The 17356-nt window shown below is 48.4% G+C and overlaps 1 protein-coding gene across 2 annotated transcripts in view; it reads left to right on the forward strand.

The window, feature by feature from the left end:
* PCNX3 (pecanex 3) overlaps nt 1-17356 on the forward strand; it is a 682255-nt gene that overhangs the window by 607444 nt on the left and 57455 nt on the right. For both annotated transcript variants that reach the window (XM_085625837.1, XM_085625836.1), the window contains exons 32-33: nt 8870-9144; nt 12527-12711. In XM_085625837.1, the coding sequence (XP_085481963.1) occupies nt 8870-9144; nt 12527-12711 (460 nt within the window). The remainder of the gene's footprint in view (nt 1-8869; nt 9145-12526; nt 12712-17356) is intronic.

The raw sequence follows: 17356 nt of genomic DNA on the forward strand, positions 1-17356 counted from the left end.
GCGCTGCCGGCTCTGGCCCCAGCGCCGCCCTTGGATCTGCCTCCGGCGCCACAGTGGGTGTCGTTCGTTCCGCCCTTGCCCCGGTTACAGGACCATTTTGTTCCTGCCTGGGATCCGCATTGGGACACGGTGCCAGCCCGGCCGGTGCTGTTCGCGGCGCCATTTCCGACGCCGTTTGTCCCTTCTCCGGCTCTTCCGCTGCGGCTGGTTCCTCCGGCATGAGGAACCTCTTGCCCGTCAGTGTGACTCTGAGCAGGACTCGGTGGACGATTTGGAGGACGCCGGCGACCTCGATGTCTCTTCTGACCCGGGGTTTGCCTCTCCTCCGCCTACAATGGAGGAGGGCGCTTCCTACACGATGGTGCTCCGTCGGGCTGCTGAGGTCCTCAACCTCGATCTTCCTACGGTGGCCCTCAAAACTAAAACCTCCTCACCGAGGTGCTCCAGATGGCGCCCACTTCGTCAGAGCAACTGCTTCCCTTCAACGACGCCCTTACCGACGTCCTGTTGGGCCCTTGGTCGCAGCCGGCCACGGGGGCCCCTGTGGATAAGAATGTCGCCAGGCGTCACCGCCCGGCGCCTGGTGACCCCGCGTTTCTGACCACTCATCCCACACCTGAGAGTCTGGTTATCCAGGCCTCGAAGTCGCAGAGTGCCTTTCCCACGGCTCTGCCGGATAAGGACTCTAAGAAGCTGGAACAGTTCGGTAAGCGGTTGTTCTCTTCGGCGAGCTTGGGATTGCGGTCGGTGAACACCGCCTGCTTATTGGGCCGCTATTCCCACACGGTGTGGGATACCGTTGCTCAGGTGTTGCCTCAGTGTCCTGAGGAGGTCCAGGCTGTACTTTCCCAGGCGGTTGCTGAGGGTAAGGATGCGGCTAAGTTCGCCATTCAGTGTGCTTTGGACACCGCTGACTCGTTGGGCGGGGCGATTTCTACGACTGTGGCGCTGCGTCGCCACGCCTGGTTGCGATCTTCTGGGTTCTCACCCGATGTCCAGAGCTCGCTCATGGATATGCCCTTTGATGGCACTCGCCTGTTTGGCGATAAGGCTGACAGTGCACTGGAGCGTTTTAAGGACTCACGGGCCACGGCCAAGTCCTTGGGTCTTTCCACGAAGAGCCCAGCCACCCCTGGTTTTCATCCCTTTCGTGGCCAAGGCAGGAGCGCCCAAGCACGTTCCTTCAGCAAGCCTGTGCAGAACCAGCCTCAGCGCGGCCGCGGCTTCTGCAGGGGCGGGTCTGGGAACCAGCGTGGGGGACAGTCCACCTCCACCCCGCTGTTTCTACCTCCAAACCTTCCTAATCCGAGCTTTGTGGAGCACCTCACGCCGGTGGGTGGCAGGATTTGCCATCACCTCCCCCACTGGCTCGCTATCACATCGGACAAGTGGGTGTTGCAGATCATCCACAAGGGTTACTCACTTCCCTTTCTGTCCACTCCTCCAGCCATGCCACCTCGGTGCCACCGCATGTCGGGGGAACACTTGGCGACTCTTCAGCAGGAAGTTGCAGCTCTCTTGGCCAAGGGGGCCATCGAGTGCGTTCCTCGGCCAGAAGTAGGGAGTGGTTGTTATTCCCACTACTTTCTGGTGCCCAAGAAGGACAAAGGGGGTCTGCGTCCTCTCTTGGACCTCCGGAACGTCAACCGCTTCCTCCAGAAGGAGAAGTTCAAGATGCTGACTCTGGCTCAGGTCTTGGCTGCCCTCGACCCTGGAGACTGGATGGTAGCGTTGGACTTGCAGGACGCATATTTTCACATCCCCGTCCTGCCGGCCCACCGGCGTTACCTGTGGTTCATGGTGGGCCAGGAGCATTTACAGTTTGCCGTGCTCCCCTTCGGCCTTACCAGCGCCCCTCGAGTATTCACGAAAGTGATAGCGGTGGTCGCAGCTCATCTGCGCAGATCAGGGGTTCCAGTCTTCCCCCTATCTCGACGACTGGTTGTTGAAAGCGGGCTCGCCCCAGGCAGTAGTCTCCCACCTCCAGACTTCGGCTGGCCGACCTGCATTTGCTGGGGTTCTCCATCAACGTGTCGAAGTTGCACCTGAGTCCCTCTCAGAAGCTCCTCTTCATCAGAGCGGTTCTGGATTCGACGCTGTTTCGGGTTTATCCTCCTGAGCAGCGAGTCCGGGATATTCAGGCTATGATTCTGATCTTTCAGCCTCTGTCCCGGGTTTCAGTCAGGAACCCTCCGGCTTCTAGGCCTGATGGCCTCCTGCATCCTGCTGGTGACGCATGTCAGATGGCATATGCGGGCTCTGCAGTGGGACCTGATGTTCCAGTGGGCCCAGCATCAGATCAACCTGTCCGATCATGTCTGGATCTCGGAGGGCACTGCACGACAATTGCAGTGGTGGCTCACGAATCGCGATTGGGTCAGTGGCAGATCACTCTCCCTTCCCCAACCGGAGCACACTGTGGTGACGGATGCGTCCCTCCTGGGATGGGGAGGCCACTTGGTAGAGGCGGAGATCAGAGGACTCTGGTCTCCGGCGGAATCCTGGCTCCATATCAAACTTTTGGAGCTGCGGGCGATCCGGCTTGCACTGAAGGCATTCCTTCCCTCTGTCCAGGAAAGTGTGGTGCAGGTGTTCATGGACAACATCACCGCCATGTGGTATCGCAACAAACAGGGCGGGGTGGGGTCCTGGACCCTATGTCAGGAGGCTCTGCGCCTCTGGACATGGCTGGAACATCAAGGCATCACCTTGATGGTTCAACACCTGGCGGGTTCTCTGAACGCCAGGGCGGACAAATTCAGCCGCCGGTGCTTGATGGATCACGAATGGCGTCTGAACTCGGACGTGGTGCAAGGTCTCTTTCTGCAGTGGGGAGAGCCTTGGTTAGATCTATTCGCCACTGAAGAGAACGAGCAATGCCATCAGTTCTGTGCATTGGAATTTCCAAGGCGGCACTCGTCGGCGACGCTTTTCGTCGCGGGTGGAGCTGCGGTCTTTTGTACACCTTTCCGCCTATACCACTTCTGCCCTGAGTGTTGAAGAAGATTTGGCGCGACCGGGCCCAAGTCATCCTTGTGGTTCCGGATTGGGCACGAAGATACTGGTATCCTGAGCTACTCAGCATGGCGATCGATCCCCCAACCCATCGGCCTCTTCGGGAGGATCTTCTGTCGCAGCAGTAGGGGACGGTCCTCCACCCGAACCTGTCCAGCCTCCACCTCCATGCATGGAGATTGAGCGGCGAAAGTTGACAGCTTTCGATCTGCCTCCCGAAGTCTGTGATGTTATTCTGGCAGCCAGGCGTCCCTCCACTAAAATGGTATACGCCTGTAGGTGGAACAAGTTTTTGGCATGGTGCACAGCAAAGGCTGTGGATCCCCTTTCTGCCCCTCTTTCTGAAGTTCTTCTGTTCCTTCTTTCCTTGGCCCGGCAGGGCTCTGTTCTGGGCACTATCAAAGGTTATCTTTCAGCCATCTCCGCCTTTTTGAGGCTTCTAGATCAGCCTTCACTTTTTAAGTCCCCGGTTGTTAACCGTTTCCTGAAAGGCATTACGCACACGTTTCCTCCTGTGCCGTTCATCATGCCTCAATGGGACTTGAATCTCGTTTTGACCTATCTTATGTGCGCTCCTTTCGAGCCCCTTCATACCTGTCCTCTGCGTCTTCTTATTCATAAGACTGCTTTCCTGGTTGCTATCACCTCTGCCAGAAAAGTGAGTGAGCTCCAGGCTCTTTCTTCCAAACCTCCTTTCCTTTCTGTTCATCCGGACAAGGTGGTTTTAAGGACCCGTCCTCCTTTTTTGCCAAAGGTGGTCACGCCCTTCCACATCGGGCAGACCATCACTTTGCCTAACTTCTTTCCGCCTCTGCATCCTTAGAGGGAGGAAGAGAGGCTCCACCGTCTGGACCCAAAACGTGCGCTCGCATTCTATCTAAAGCGTACACAGCAGTTCCGGGTGGATGACCAGCTCTTTGTTGGCTACGTGGGCGTCAAAAAAGGTTGGGCTGTGCACAAACGGACCATCTCTCGGTGGGTCGTTCTGTGCATCAAAGCATGTTACTCCTTGGCTAAGAAGGAGCCTCCTGTGGGACTGCATGCCCATTCTACCAGGGCAACTGCAGCCACTACTGCCTTGGGACGCGGCTTCCCCTTGCAGGACATTTGTCAGGCAGCTACGTGGGCCTTGCTGCACACGTTTACCAAGCATTACTGCCTTGACAGTCCGGTCCGGAGAGACGGCTTCTTTGGCCGTTCAGTTCTCCGTGACTTTCTGGTGTAATCTATTCGCAGACCCACCACGGGGTTGGTATTGCTGGGGTATCTGTTCTAAGGTAAGGAATCTATCACTAACGTGTCTCTTTCAGATGCACAAGTTACTACTTGTGTAACGATATATCTGTAAGAGACGTTAGTTAGTGATAGATTCCTTACCGCCCCACCCATCCTCCCCGTTCTGCGAACTGATTTCTAGGATTAAGGTTATCCCTTTCAGGGCCCTAGTTTCATGGCACCAGTGGTCCGTATCTTGCATGGCTCTGCGTTCCTGGCGCGGAAAGTCGTGTACAGAACTGACGTCCGCGCGAATGGGTGGCGCCTAAGTAGTCTCCGTGGCGTCATCTCGGCACTTACGACGCCAGCGACGGACGCAGAGCCACACAACGCCACCTACTGACGCACAGGCGTACTGCTACAAAATTCTTTCCGGGTCCAGTCTGACGCCTTGGGATATTCTATGGTAAGGAATCTACCTCTAACTAATGTCTCTTACAGATATATCGTTACACAAGTAGTAACTTGTGCGTCAGAAATAAACTCAGAACGTGGGGTTAAAGAGATAACGGGGGGGGGGCTATTGTCTGGAACTCAGAGAAAGGGGGTGTATTGTCTGGAACTCTTAGAAACACCACCAAACATCCCCCACTTGCCAACACTTATTGCAAGAAGAACATCTACATCTCCTTCACAAGGAAGTACAGGCCCTCCTGGACAAAGGGGCCATAGAACCTGTTCTGCACCAACACAGCGGAAAGGGTGTATACTCACTATTTTATTATCCCAAAGAGAAATGACTTCCTCTGGCCCATCCTCTATCTTGGGCCTCTCAACAAACACATTCCATCAGAGCACTTCCACATGGTGACTTTACAGGATGTTGTACCACTCATGCAAAAAGGTGACTTAATGACTTCCCTGGACCTGAAGGATGCCTACTTCCACATAACCAGCCACCCAGTTCATCGTAGATATCTCAGGTTTGTGGTAAGTGGACAACATTTTCAATTAAAAGTGCTACCCTTTGGGGTTACCACTGCACCAAGAGTCTACACAAAATGTCTGCCCGTGGTGACCGCTCATCTCAGTAGGAGCGGCATCCACTTCTTCCCTTACCTAGACAACATGGCTGATTGAGAGTGCGCTCGCAGCTACTCTGTCTAGCCCACACCCAGACCACAATTCACACCTTGTACAGTCTAGTTTTCACCATCAAACTGACCAAATTACACCTTCAATCCCTTCGGATACAGTTCTTCCTTGGTGCCGTCTTAGATGCGGGCATGGGAAAAGCTTAGGCCACCCAACCAGAGTACAAGCCTTTCAAAACATGCAGCCTCCTTTTCAACCAGGTAGACAGGAAACCGTAAGAAATGTGATGCGCCTACTAAGCATGATGGCATTTTGTATCGCTATAGTCCCTCATGCCAGGCTCCACATGCACATGTTACAAGAGTGCCTAGTGGCACAGTGATCTCAACCAGAGGGTCATCTAGAGGATCTAGTGGTTGTATGGGGACTCATACATCGCTCTCTGTAGTGGTGGAATACAAACAACTTTTTGCATGGCCTGCGCTTCCTTGACCCATTTCTTTAAGGTAGCATCACCACAGACACATCTCTTACAGGTTGGGGAACACATCTCAATCATCTGTGTTCTGGGTCAGTGGACTCCTGTCCAGCAAACTCTTCACATCAATCACAGGGAACTGCTAGCCATCCAGCCCGCTCTGGGCTTTCCACCCTCTCATACAGAACATGACCGTCCTGAAACGCACAGGCAACATGACTGCTGTGTTTTACTTACAGAAACAAAGAGGGCACACATTCACCACAGTCATCCAGAGAAGCCCAAAGCTTCTGGAGATTGGCAATCCATCACAAAGTCCATCTACTTATTCAGCAGATCCCCAGAGTAGACAAGGATCTAGTGGACCTGCTCAGCAAGGTGCATCAAGAAGTCCACATGTGGGAACTCCAACCCAAATCCTACACACCTCCTTTCACCATTGGGGTTCAACCGGATAGATCTATTTGCCACTGCTGTAAACACAAAATGCCCTAACTTTGCCGCCAGACTGCCATAACCACAGTCTCTGGGCAATGCACTATGGATGAGTTGATCCAGGACATTTTCTTACACTATTATGCCTCTTCCACTCCTACCGTTAGTGGTTACACCCTCATGCTCATTTTGGTAGCACCAACCTGGGCACGCCAGCCATGGTACTCAACACTACTAGACCTATCTCTAGTCCCATGAAAGAAGCTCCCCAAAAGGCCGACGCTTCTCACACAGAGCAAACACAGAGATGATGGACGGAGCGCTGAAACGTTTCAGACACTCACCCCCAGTCACAGATCTGGGTTGAATACATCATCTTTCTTTGCCACCCTAGTTCAACCCAGCCAAATGCAAATCAGTCTTGACCATGTGCCTCACGGGAACAGTCCACCCCGAACTGCCAAGTCAGGTCTTCCTTGGACTGTAAACAAGCATCCTGGGACTAGTTTCAGGGTAACATCCCTCATCAGCCAGGCTAGCTTGAATCCAGTGGTAAAATGAGCAAGGGACCCACGTCTGGGCATACCCTGCCAACCTAGGACGAACAAAGCAAACACAAATAGATGATGGACGGTGCGCTGAAACTTTTCAGACACCCCCAGTCAAAGATCTGGGGTCCCAGGATGCTTGTTTCCGGTCCAGGGAAGACCTGGCTTGGCAGTTCGGGCTGGATTGTTCCAGTGAGGCACAGAGTCAAGCCTGATTTGCATGTATCTGGGTCTGAATTGCGGTGGCGACGTGAGCTAAAGAACGATGATGGATTCAACCCAGATCTGTGATTGGCGGTGAGTGTCTGAAACATTTCAGCGCTCCGTCCATCATCTCCTTGTGTTTGCTCTTCTCACTCAGAACCACGGCACTCCGACATCCCAACCCTCAGCAGCTAAACCTTGCGATATGGCTTTTGAGGTCTTAGAATTTGGTTACCTTAATCTACCAAAATTGTGTATGTCTATTCTTAAAAACACACGACGGCCTACAACTTGCGTATGTTGCACAGCCAAATGGAAACGATTTGTGTACTATTGTCTTTTCAAAGACATCAATCCTCTTACAGCCTCTGTGCAATACATTATAAGTTACCTCCTTTACCTGCAGAAGTCGGCACTGGCCTATACATATATATTTGTTTACATCTGTTTGCTTTAGCTGCCTATTAGCAGATGAGGCAACATATTTCATTTTTCAGAATTTCCATCATTAAAGCATTCAAGAAGGCATAAAAGGGATTCTTTAACCGCAGATAACCCTGCTCGCGTCTGGAATATTAACATAGTCTTCACAAGACGGATATCCCCCCCCTTCCCTTTGAACCACTTCCTCTCTCAGAAGTCAGTGAAACACACACTCTTCCCTTAGAGCCGGTTTTCCAAGTACATAAAGATAGTAGTTCTCAGAACCAATCCAAAATTCCTTCCTGAGGTAGTCTCCCGTTTTCACCTTAACCAAACTATTGAGCTGCTCTCTTCTTTCCTCACCAAGAAACTGTAGCATAACACAATCTTTGTGCACTCTTGATGTCAACAGAGCACTAATTAACTATATTGACAAAGCCCTTCCGTAAGACTCAATAGCTACTTGTTTCTTACTGCATGCCCCATAAAGGACGTGCTATTTCCAAGGCGCAAGGGTTGCACGATGGTCAAATGTATACAACACTTTTATGCCAAAGCAAAAAGAACCCTACCCATTACTCCCAGACATAATTGCATGCGTATAAAAGGGCCATTCTGTGGCTTTTTTGGGTAATATACCATTAGCTGTCGTCTTTAAAGCAGCTACTTGGTCTACCCCTCATACCTTTACCAAACACTACTGTGTGGATGTCCCGGCTAGACAATAGGCTCCAGGCTGTCTTTCGCACACTTTTTCAATCTTCTGCAATGTCTCAGGGTAAGCCACCACTTTTGGGATGACTACTTGCAGTCTATGCACAGCATGTGAATTTACAGCCACACATGCCACAAACAGAAAGTGTTACCTTGTAAGCATCTGTTCCTTTCTTTGGTAACCTTTATTTTTGTACTTTGCATGGTCCTATTTTCTTTTCATTATCTATGTTCCATTCCTAATCCTGCCCTACGTGCGGGGAAAAAAACAATCCAACAGTGGAGCCGATGCCCATACGCAGTACTACTGATAGGTGCAGTCACTAAGTCCCGTGAATCGAAAAGACTTCTTTTGAGGAAAAACTATTTGTTCACGTCCGATCCCAACACTAGATGGCTGAAGAATGCATAGCATGTAAATCTACAACACTACATGCCACAAACGGAAGCTTACAAGGTTAGTAATATTTTCCTTTCTTTTAACAAAGTGGTTAAATGATCCAAAAATTGCACCTTGTGTGTTATATCTTGCTTTTAAATATTTCTATATTAGAAACTTGGGAAGATATTTCAGCAAATGTAGGATGTTTTTCTTTAATGGTATAATGAATAGTTTCTTCTTTGTTCCCTTTTCTTTCACTCTTTCCTCTTTCTTATTCTCATTTATTTTCCTGCATTCCCCTTTTCCTTTCTCTCCTGCTTTGTACCACTTTTTGCCTGTTTTCTCTATTAATCTCTCCAGGTCAACAGGGAGTGTGTGCGAGGGCTGTGGGCAGGGCAGCAGCAGGAGCTGGTCTTCCTGCGTAATCGTAACCCAGAGCGTGGGAGCATTCAAAATGCCAAGCAGGCCCTCCGCAACATGATCAATTCGTCCTGTGACCAGCCTATTGGTTATCCTATCTATGTGTCACCACTTACCACCTCTTACACTGGCAGCCATGAGCAGCTACGCAGCATCTGGGGCGGACCCATAAGTCTCAGCAACATATCTACCTGGTTCATGAGCACCTGGGAGAGGTAAGGTTTACTCCTACGCTTAACCCCCAAACCTGGCACTCATACAATATAACCCAAAATCAAGCACTCCCTCATCGCAACACCGAACCTTTTTCTCCCTAATCACAGTCCTTAGACCAAGGACTGTCTGTAGGAAGCTGGCTTTTTATGTAGTGTACCAAAATGAGGTACACTATGTTGAAAGTTCAGGCAACCCTAATTAGCTTGCAGGGCTTAAATTAGTAATCTTAAAGGCTCTCGTGTGGTAGTGTGGGCAAGCAGTTTAAGTGTAAGTTTATCAGAGATTAGTGTTAAGCATTACTCGTACACAGAATCAATAAATGAGACACACATTCAAGAGGAAACTCAAGGCCAATTTAAAAAAAGAACATCTTTTTTATAGAATTTTAGATTTATCGGAATCTGCTAAGTACTTTAGGCATTACCAATTTTTACAGTAAAAACAGTACAAAATGAGTCTCGAACGCGGTAATGTTGTCCCATGGGAGAAACATAGACTGCATAGGTACAGACGACTTACAGGACTGTTCTTCTGGCCTCAAGGTAAGTTGAGGCCAAGGTTCAAGAAAGCACAAAGAGTTCAAGTTTACCTACCTGTCCGGGTGCAGAGGTGCTTTACTTAATTTAAGACAATGAGATAGATACCTGTAAGAAAAAGGCTGAAAGGGGGGACCAGTCTGGCAGAACGCAAGGAGGGGCTTGGCTCTGGGATGGGGGGGGGGGGGGGAGTGGGGGTTTCAGGACAACAGCGACACTGTCAGTTTACATGAGCCTGGGCTAGGGAGTTCTTGTGGAGAGGTGTTTTGTCTGGCGGGTCTGTGAGTTAGAGGCTTTAACGGTTCTTGGTGTACCTGCAGAAGAGGGAAAAGAAACACAGTGGGGCCACTTTCGGTGTGAAGCGGGCCTCTCTTGAAATCCCTCTATTTGGTGGTGGTGTTCCAACCAAACACAATCAAGCCTTGGTGCTTGCAACTGGCTCTGGTACCTCAGGTATTGGTGCAGGTCAGTTCTTGGGGGTTCTGTTGTCTCCAAACTTAACAGGGAGACCTCCTAGAGCACGAAGACCCAGCAGCTGCAGTCAGTGACTGCTGGTGCAGGAAAGTGGCTCCTCCACTCCAAGGGAGATGCTGTGGGGTATATATAAGTGCTGGGCAGGCCTCCAATGGTTTGGGGAGGCTGTTCTGCTTCTGGATGAGTCTGTGTCTGTGATTTTCGGGAGAGCAGCAGTCAGGCAAAGGTTTGCGCCAAGATATATGCTGGTCCACAGATGTCATGTCTTCGGCTCTTTGTCATTCTTCTTCAAGCAGACTAATCTCAGGTCCTGGTGTCAGGGGGCCACCTAAATACGAAAATTAGGGGAGTGAAGGGTAATAGGCTAGTCAATGGATTACTTATCCCTGGGATCACTACACTCCTTATATGACCACTGCCTGTCGAGAGTGAGCATAGCCCTGTACCAGAGTTTTTTAGTTACGCCAAAAACAAGATGGTGGAACCCTTCTTTCGTGGAGCACATCAGGTAGCCCACCTTAAAGGTGCAACTAGCCCTACTTTCATAGCTAATTTCCTGCCAGTTATGGTGTGCCAAATGGGCTTCAGGGTAGGGGATGGCATCTCCCAGTTCTGGGGAGGCCGGGTCCCTTGTCAAAGGCAGCAGGGAATTTGAACCCAATTACCTTAATATGCTAAATCCTGCTAGAGGAGTTGTAAACACCTTCCTACGGAGCAGTCATTGTTTCTGACCTCAGTGAGCGTGGGCTCTCCCCTGCAAGGGGGTTGGGGGGGGGGGGTCAAAAACTTGTCTGTGGTGCCAGGCTAGACAATACCAGTCAACCAGCACACTAGATGCTAGGAGGTTTTACAGGGGGCCCTCTGGGTGCAGGTCACAATAAATCTAGTACTGGCAACAGTACAGATTTATTAAGACAAGGTGATTGATAACAAACACCATAGGTTTCAGTAAAGCCATCATGTTGCTGGGGAACTCTTAATGACCAGTGCCCAGTACATATACTTAAGATGGCTCCCTGTTCACAAGTGATTGAACTATATAGCACAGGGGCATATCTGCTCATGCAGCTATGTCCTCACATGTAATATAATGCACCCTGATTTGGGGCTTTAAGACTTGCTTTAGGGGTGACTTACATATATTATATTTAGTGACTTTGACATGGCACACAGTGAGTGTTCCATGTCATGTTTTCGCACATGGTTTGCACCATGACATGTAGTCTGCCCTGGCATTCTGCATGCAATTTGTATGAGGGTACCTTGGGGTGTAATAATACATGCTGCAGTACTTAGGAACCCTCTTTAGTACCCATACCCTAGGTAACAGGGGTATAGTTTACTAGGGACTTACAGGGGTGCTAAAGTGTGTGCCAGTTGTACCACAGTTAGACTATTTTACCTTGTTTTGGGGAAAGAGCACTGGCCCTGGAGACTGGTTAGTAGGCTTCATTGACTGTCCGAGTTGAAAACCAGCTCCTAGTAGTTCTAATGAGGACAAAATGTTGGGTGACCACTGCATAAAAAATCCAGTTTCCTACACGGTCATCCTTTAAATTGCGTTCTTTTGTTTATACTCTGTCCTCCATAGTAATTTTTATATCCTCCCATCAGTGCCAGTAATACTACACCATCAACCATCTGCCATGGTTCTTTCATTATTTTATCTGCATTCATACACACCTATCTCAGTAATTGGCTAATCTGCTAGAAGGTTATCTGACGCCATAGGGGTTCCAAAATCATACTCCTACCATTACATATTTGCCTTTCAAAGGCATTACTGAAAAAATTAAGCAACTTTCCCTTTTGCCACTCTATGAACTTTGTTTTACACTGGATTTGTGTCCCTAAAAATCTGGCAAATCTTGTATCCAACGCTCAATCACTTAAAATTAGTTCTGCATGTTTTTCTGCATGCAATTTTAATCTGTGTGGAAGGTGGCTGTTTCAGACTGATACAACCTATGTCTGCCACCCTTGGAGTGGGGATTTTCTAAATGAGTTTAGAGCACCACATTGTACGCTAGCAGCCATGGGATTCTAGTTACCATTAGTATATGTGACAAATTACCGCCCAGTTTTTGTTACAGACATCGGAGTGATCTCTTGCAATATTATGTGAATACATTGTGTTACTTTCTTCTTTTATAATAGAAACTGAAAATAAAATTAAAAAAATACATATTCCAGCATTTTACAGCTACATTTGACACCCAAAAAATGAAACCACCTTTGCCTCCACTTTAAGACTTGTTTGCATTATACAAACCAAACATTAAATGAATTAAGTCGATGCCTGGAAGTTGTGGTTTGTTATGAGATTTGTCAGAAACACTAGCACTTATTTGTTTTGTTTCTCATTTCCCAGGTTGCAGAAGGGATGCGGAGCCGGCTGCAACAGTGGTGGAAACATTGATGATTCAGACTGTGGGGGTGGGTCCACTTCTGCCAGCAATAACCCTGCCTTGCATGCGCCTCCGAGCAGTGCTCAGCTCATGTCTGGTGCTTTAAATCCCCCAGAGACACCGGTAACCACTTCTCAACCTCAGTCAGGTATGTTAAATCGATGCTGGCGATGGCTAGCTCTGTGTCACACCACAGCTAGTCTGTGCTACATAATGTAGTCTTTCCCAGCACTTTGTTTTGCACTTTACTCGTTAACAGTACATTTTTGTGAAAAGTTCAGAAAACGTACAATGGCAGTTTAAAATGTGAGAGTGTGCAGGACAAGTTATACTCCACTTTTCTACACACTTATATCCTAAACCTTTGATTCCCATAGACGCTTCTACCAGCAAATTCCATGCCTTTTCAAACTTCCTAGGTTCCAAACCAGAACTTGAAAACATGTAATAAATACTGTGTACTGGTAGTTGGCACCATCAGCCTCTATCTTAGTTTTGTCCTGTCGCTGACATGAGATCAGAGCTACATGTAGTTAAGTCTGACTTTAGCTCCGTTTTACCAGGCTGCTCATGGACAGCAGCGGCTCCTCCGCTATGGCGGAGAAGCCTCCCCTATCCTGCCAGCACCCTCCCAAAAAACAGTTTTAGTAGAGTTTTATTTTTCTTGAGTGTGCTGAGTCTTTGAGGCGGGGCCTAGTGGGTCACAGGCACTGAGGGGGAAAGGGAGGTGCACTGCCTTCCCTGCGCATTATGGTTTGGCTGGCCATCTCAGGCCAGCCAAACAGTGAAGGTGTCTCCACCCGAGCTGTGTTGCCTGGTTGGAGACAGCAGACACAGGCTCGAAGTATCCCTGGGAGCGCAAATTGAGGGCTATTAGGCTAATTCTGACACTGCTCTCATGCTGTGAGAGCAGCCTCAGGGATTGGCCGCAGGGGATTCTGGGAGCCGCAGGAGAGAGAGCAATGCGGCTGGCTGAAGGTAAGGTACGTTTTTATTTTTTATTTATTTTGTGTGTGTATGTAGTCTGTTGTCGTCGTGCCCCCCACCCCATCCCGGCACTTAGCCCAGACACCAGCCGCTGCTGCCCATGGATCAGGAGCTCTGCTGTTACTTCCAGTGTTTTAGTCCTGTTACTTCCTGGTCCCCGAGGACAAACGTCTACAGCCAAACTCAACCTCAGAGTACAGACCTTGTTCCTCTTGATGTAGAATTTCAAAACGACGACGCTTGTGCAAGTTCTACTGGCCTTGGTCCATGAGGACTGGATGGTGCCCCTTGATCTGCAATACAAGTATTTTCATGTACTAATCCTGCAGACCCATGGGAAATACTAGAGGGGATCCCTTCACTTTCTATTCACTGTCCTAATTTGACCTTAGATCGGCTGAAGGATGAGACTTGTACATTAATGACAGGCTAGTGAAGGCAGGCACACTTTGGCCAGTTTTGGATCACCTGAAGGACACAAGGTTACTTCTGTTAAACTGAGAACTTCAGGGGACCTCTGTTGAGAATCATAAGCACATAAATGTCATTATATACACCCTTTCCTCCCAAACATACACCTACCCACGCAGGATTCAAAGTCACTTTAAAAAATAATATAAATATATTTATTGCTTTGCATTAGGAAAAAATTAGCTGTTTGCTAAAAAACTACTTTGTTTAAATTAGTGTGTTTTCTTTAAAACCCAAAAGCTAGTTTTAAAGTAAAGAAGTCATCAAAGCAGGTAGATGGCAAAATAACCTATTTAACCTTTTTTTTTTTCTTGTTTGTTTGTTTCAAAAGGAAATGAGGGGAAAAACTAGCCAAATCAGTTATTCCATGGAAAGCAGAAAAACTGATGCTGCATCTTTAAGGAAGCTCAATCTAGTATCCCATCATGCCCTTTAGGTGACAGTTGCTCCAGTTCCTTTTCCTGGTTCCTTGTGACAGGATCCTGGAGCACTGGGTTGGGCCTGTTTGGCTTTTTCATATGAATCTTTCCAAACCACCTTTAAAAGCTTTTCAGTTGATGTGCCTTGAATCTTAAAGAATTATTCTGTAATTTGCTGACAAGAAACCCTTTTCTACCAAAAATCCTATATCTGTTTTTAAGTGCCGAAATTGTCGACACTGCCCGGCAGCAAATGTTCTACCACAAACCACAGTCACTTAATCAAACAATTTGGATTCTGAAGTCCTAAACATATCAAAGTGTATGAATATCCTCATGCAAGATCACTGCCGAACTACATAGGCGCTCTACGCAGCCAAGTCTAAACTCTCCGTCAATTACTGTGAAAAAAGCTCTGTTCATAGACTTCTTGCAGTGCCGTTGCACTTAGTGCGATACCTTTACTCTCTTATGGAAAGCGACTTCCCTACTCTTTCATTTGCATACCCGTGACAGCAATAGATGTCAACTTACAAATAAGTAATCAGTTTCTTTTTGGAAGATCCCCATTAGTAAAGCCTTCACAGAAGGTTTGAGAATCTCCACATGCGCCTACTTGGAATCTCAACGTTATCTTAACTAGACTTATGGGTCCAACTGTTAGGCCATATACCCATGTTTACTAAAGACACTAACATAGAAAGTTGCATGCTTGTAGCATTAGCTGTATAGCGCTGTTGTGCACTTACCTGCCATCTAATTCTGGAGGCAGACGTTGCAAGTTGTTTTTTATTGAAGCATGTTTTGAGTTGACTTTAAGGCCTTCCCCAAACTGACAATGCACCAAGACAAAGACTCTACCTCTTATTGTTTATTTCTACAATCTGGTTCAGACCTGCTTTTGGACAGAGCTGTTGAGCTGCTTCAGTTTCCCAAATTACCTTCCACAACTACAGAACACCTGTCGTTGACTCTAATTTGACTTGCATGCAAACCAGCCCAGAAGGATTTTCATGGTGCCAGGTTGTATGAGAATGACTTGTGGGGAAGGGGGGTCATGGAGAACATGCCCTTCCAGTTTTGCCCCAAGTGCAACAATAAGTTCTTATGGTTGGATATCACTGAGGTTGCAATCTATGCTTACCCAGAGACCACAAGGAATCAAGCTGTTTAGCCTGACAGGCCTTTGAAAACAAAAAGACAATTGGACCTAGAAGGAAACATCGGTGGGTGCATTGCAAAGTGCAGTACTGGGACCCTACAAAGCCATTGGCAGTCTTCAAACCAAACATAGGCAGAAGGGCACCAGCCCAGTTCCTCAGCCACCAACCGTCCCCTTTCCTTCACCAGCATCGTCATTTCAGCTTACAGCTTCACCACAGCACTCAATTCACGCTGACTCGTTTCAGGACATTGAGTTTGGCTCACAGAACACGTACTACAAGCCTGTCCTGACCGATGAATTTTAAATGCCCAATCATTAATCAATTGCAGATGGGGTGCCTATTTCAAGTTTGGGAGGGCCACCTCCATCCTCCGGTATCCGCTTTAAGGTAGCAAGGGCGATCCTTTTCAGAACTCTGGCTGATATCATGCCAACCGGTGGAATCTAGTCTGTAAGGGGGAGTGCAATGGATTTGGTCTAATCAATTTTGATCCCGGCATATGCTCCAGATAGCTTGAGGGTCTGCAGAACTCGTGGGATAAAATCCTCCCTCCCTCCCTGTCCGGGTGCCCCTATGGAGGCTGTACTCCCTTGAACGTGCCTCATTCACTTGTACCAGAGTCGGAGATTCCTTATACAGTAGACCCACCCATTTAAAAAAAAAACCTGGGTCGAATCCCATGTTCCACAGGATTGCCATCAGATTTGACCACTCCACTGGATCAAAGGCTTTTTCGGTGTCCAGCGACAGTAGTGATCCGGTTTTCAGTCCAGACCCTGCGGGCTAGACAGCCGAACAGGTGTCTCCGGTTGTGTCTTGTCAACCTATAGGGCATAAAACCCGACTGATTGGGAGCTACTATCTTATCTGTTACTCTCATGAGTGTGGTCACCAGTACTTTAGCCAGGATTTGGTTTCTGTGTTCAGTAGAGAAATCCGTCTGTATGAGTCCCAGTCTTTCTTTGGTTTCCCCCCCCCCCCCCCCCCTTGTGTATGAGGACAACATCTGCCTGCCTATGGTCCCTGGGTAAATACCTACGTTCCGTGCCTCTTTGAACATTGCCCTCGGGGACTGCTACTCTAGACTTCACTGGCTGAAAGAATTCTGGCAGAAACACTTTCGACCCAGAGCCTTCCAGCGCTTAAGCTGGGATATAATCTCTGAGATCTTGTTATCAGAGAACTCAGCCTCAAGGATACTGTTCTCTTCTTTCCCCATCTAAGGAATTGGTAGGTCTCAGATAAAACTTGGAAAGTCGGGCTGGTCGTCCTCCATTTTGAGCCATAAACATATTCCAAATAGTCCACAAAGGCCCTATATCTCTGCCACCGTTGCCCCACAGAAATCACCCTATCTATCCATCGCTGGCCCTCCTTTCCTAACAAGCCAGGCTAAACTTTTCCCAGTTTTATTCCCCATTTCACACATTCTGCTGTGTTTGTTTCTGTAGATCATACTCACCTCAGAGTTTGCTATGCTCCTATACTTCTTCCTTAATAGCTCCACTCCCTCAGCTTGTTCCCTGATGGGGTGTCTGAGATATTCAGCAGTGTCTCGTGTTAGCTTGTCTTCCATATCTTAGCAGCACCTCTATCACAGTTAACCCCCCCCCCCGATGGTGGCTTTGCAAGATGTAATGCCACTTCTGGGGTGGGGGAAGTATATGCAGACTCTATGCCTCAGGGGTACCTAGTTCCTAATCGCCATACATCAGGCACATTGCCCACACATAAAGTTTGTGATGAGGAG

Source organism: Triturus cristatus, chromosome 9 (assembly GCF_964204655.1).
Source record: "Triturus cristatus chromosome 9, aTriCri1.1, whole genome shotgun sequence".
NCBI classification, from domain to species: domain Eukaryota; kingdom Metazoa; phylum Chordata; class Amphibia; order Caudata; family Salamandridae; genus Triturus; species Triturus cristatus.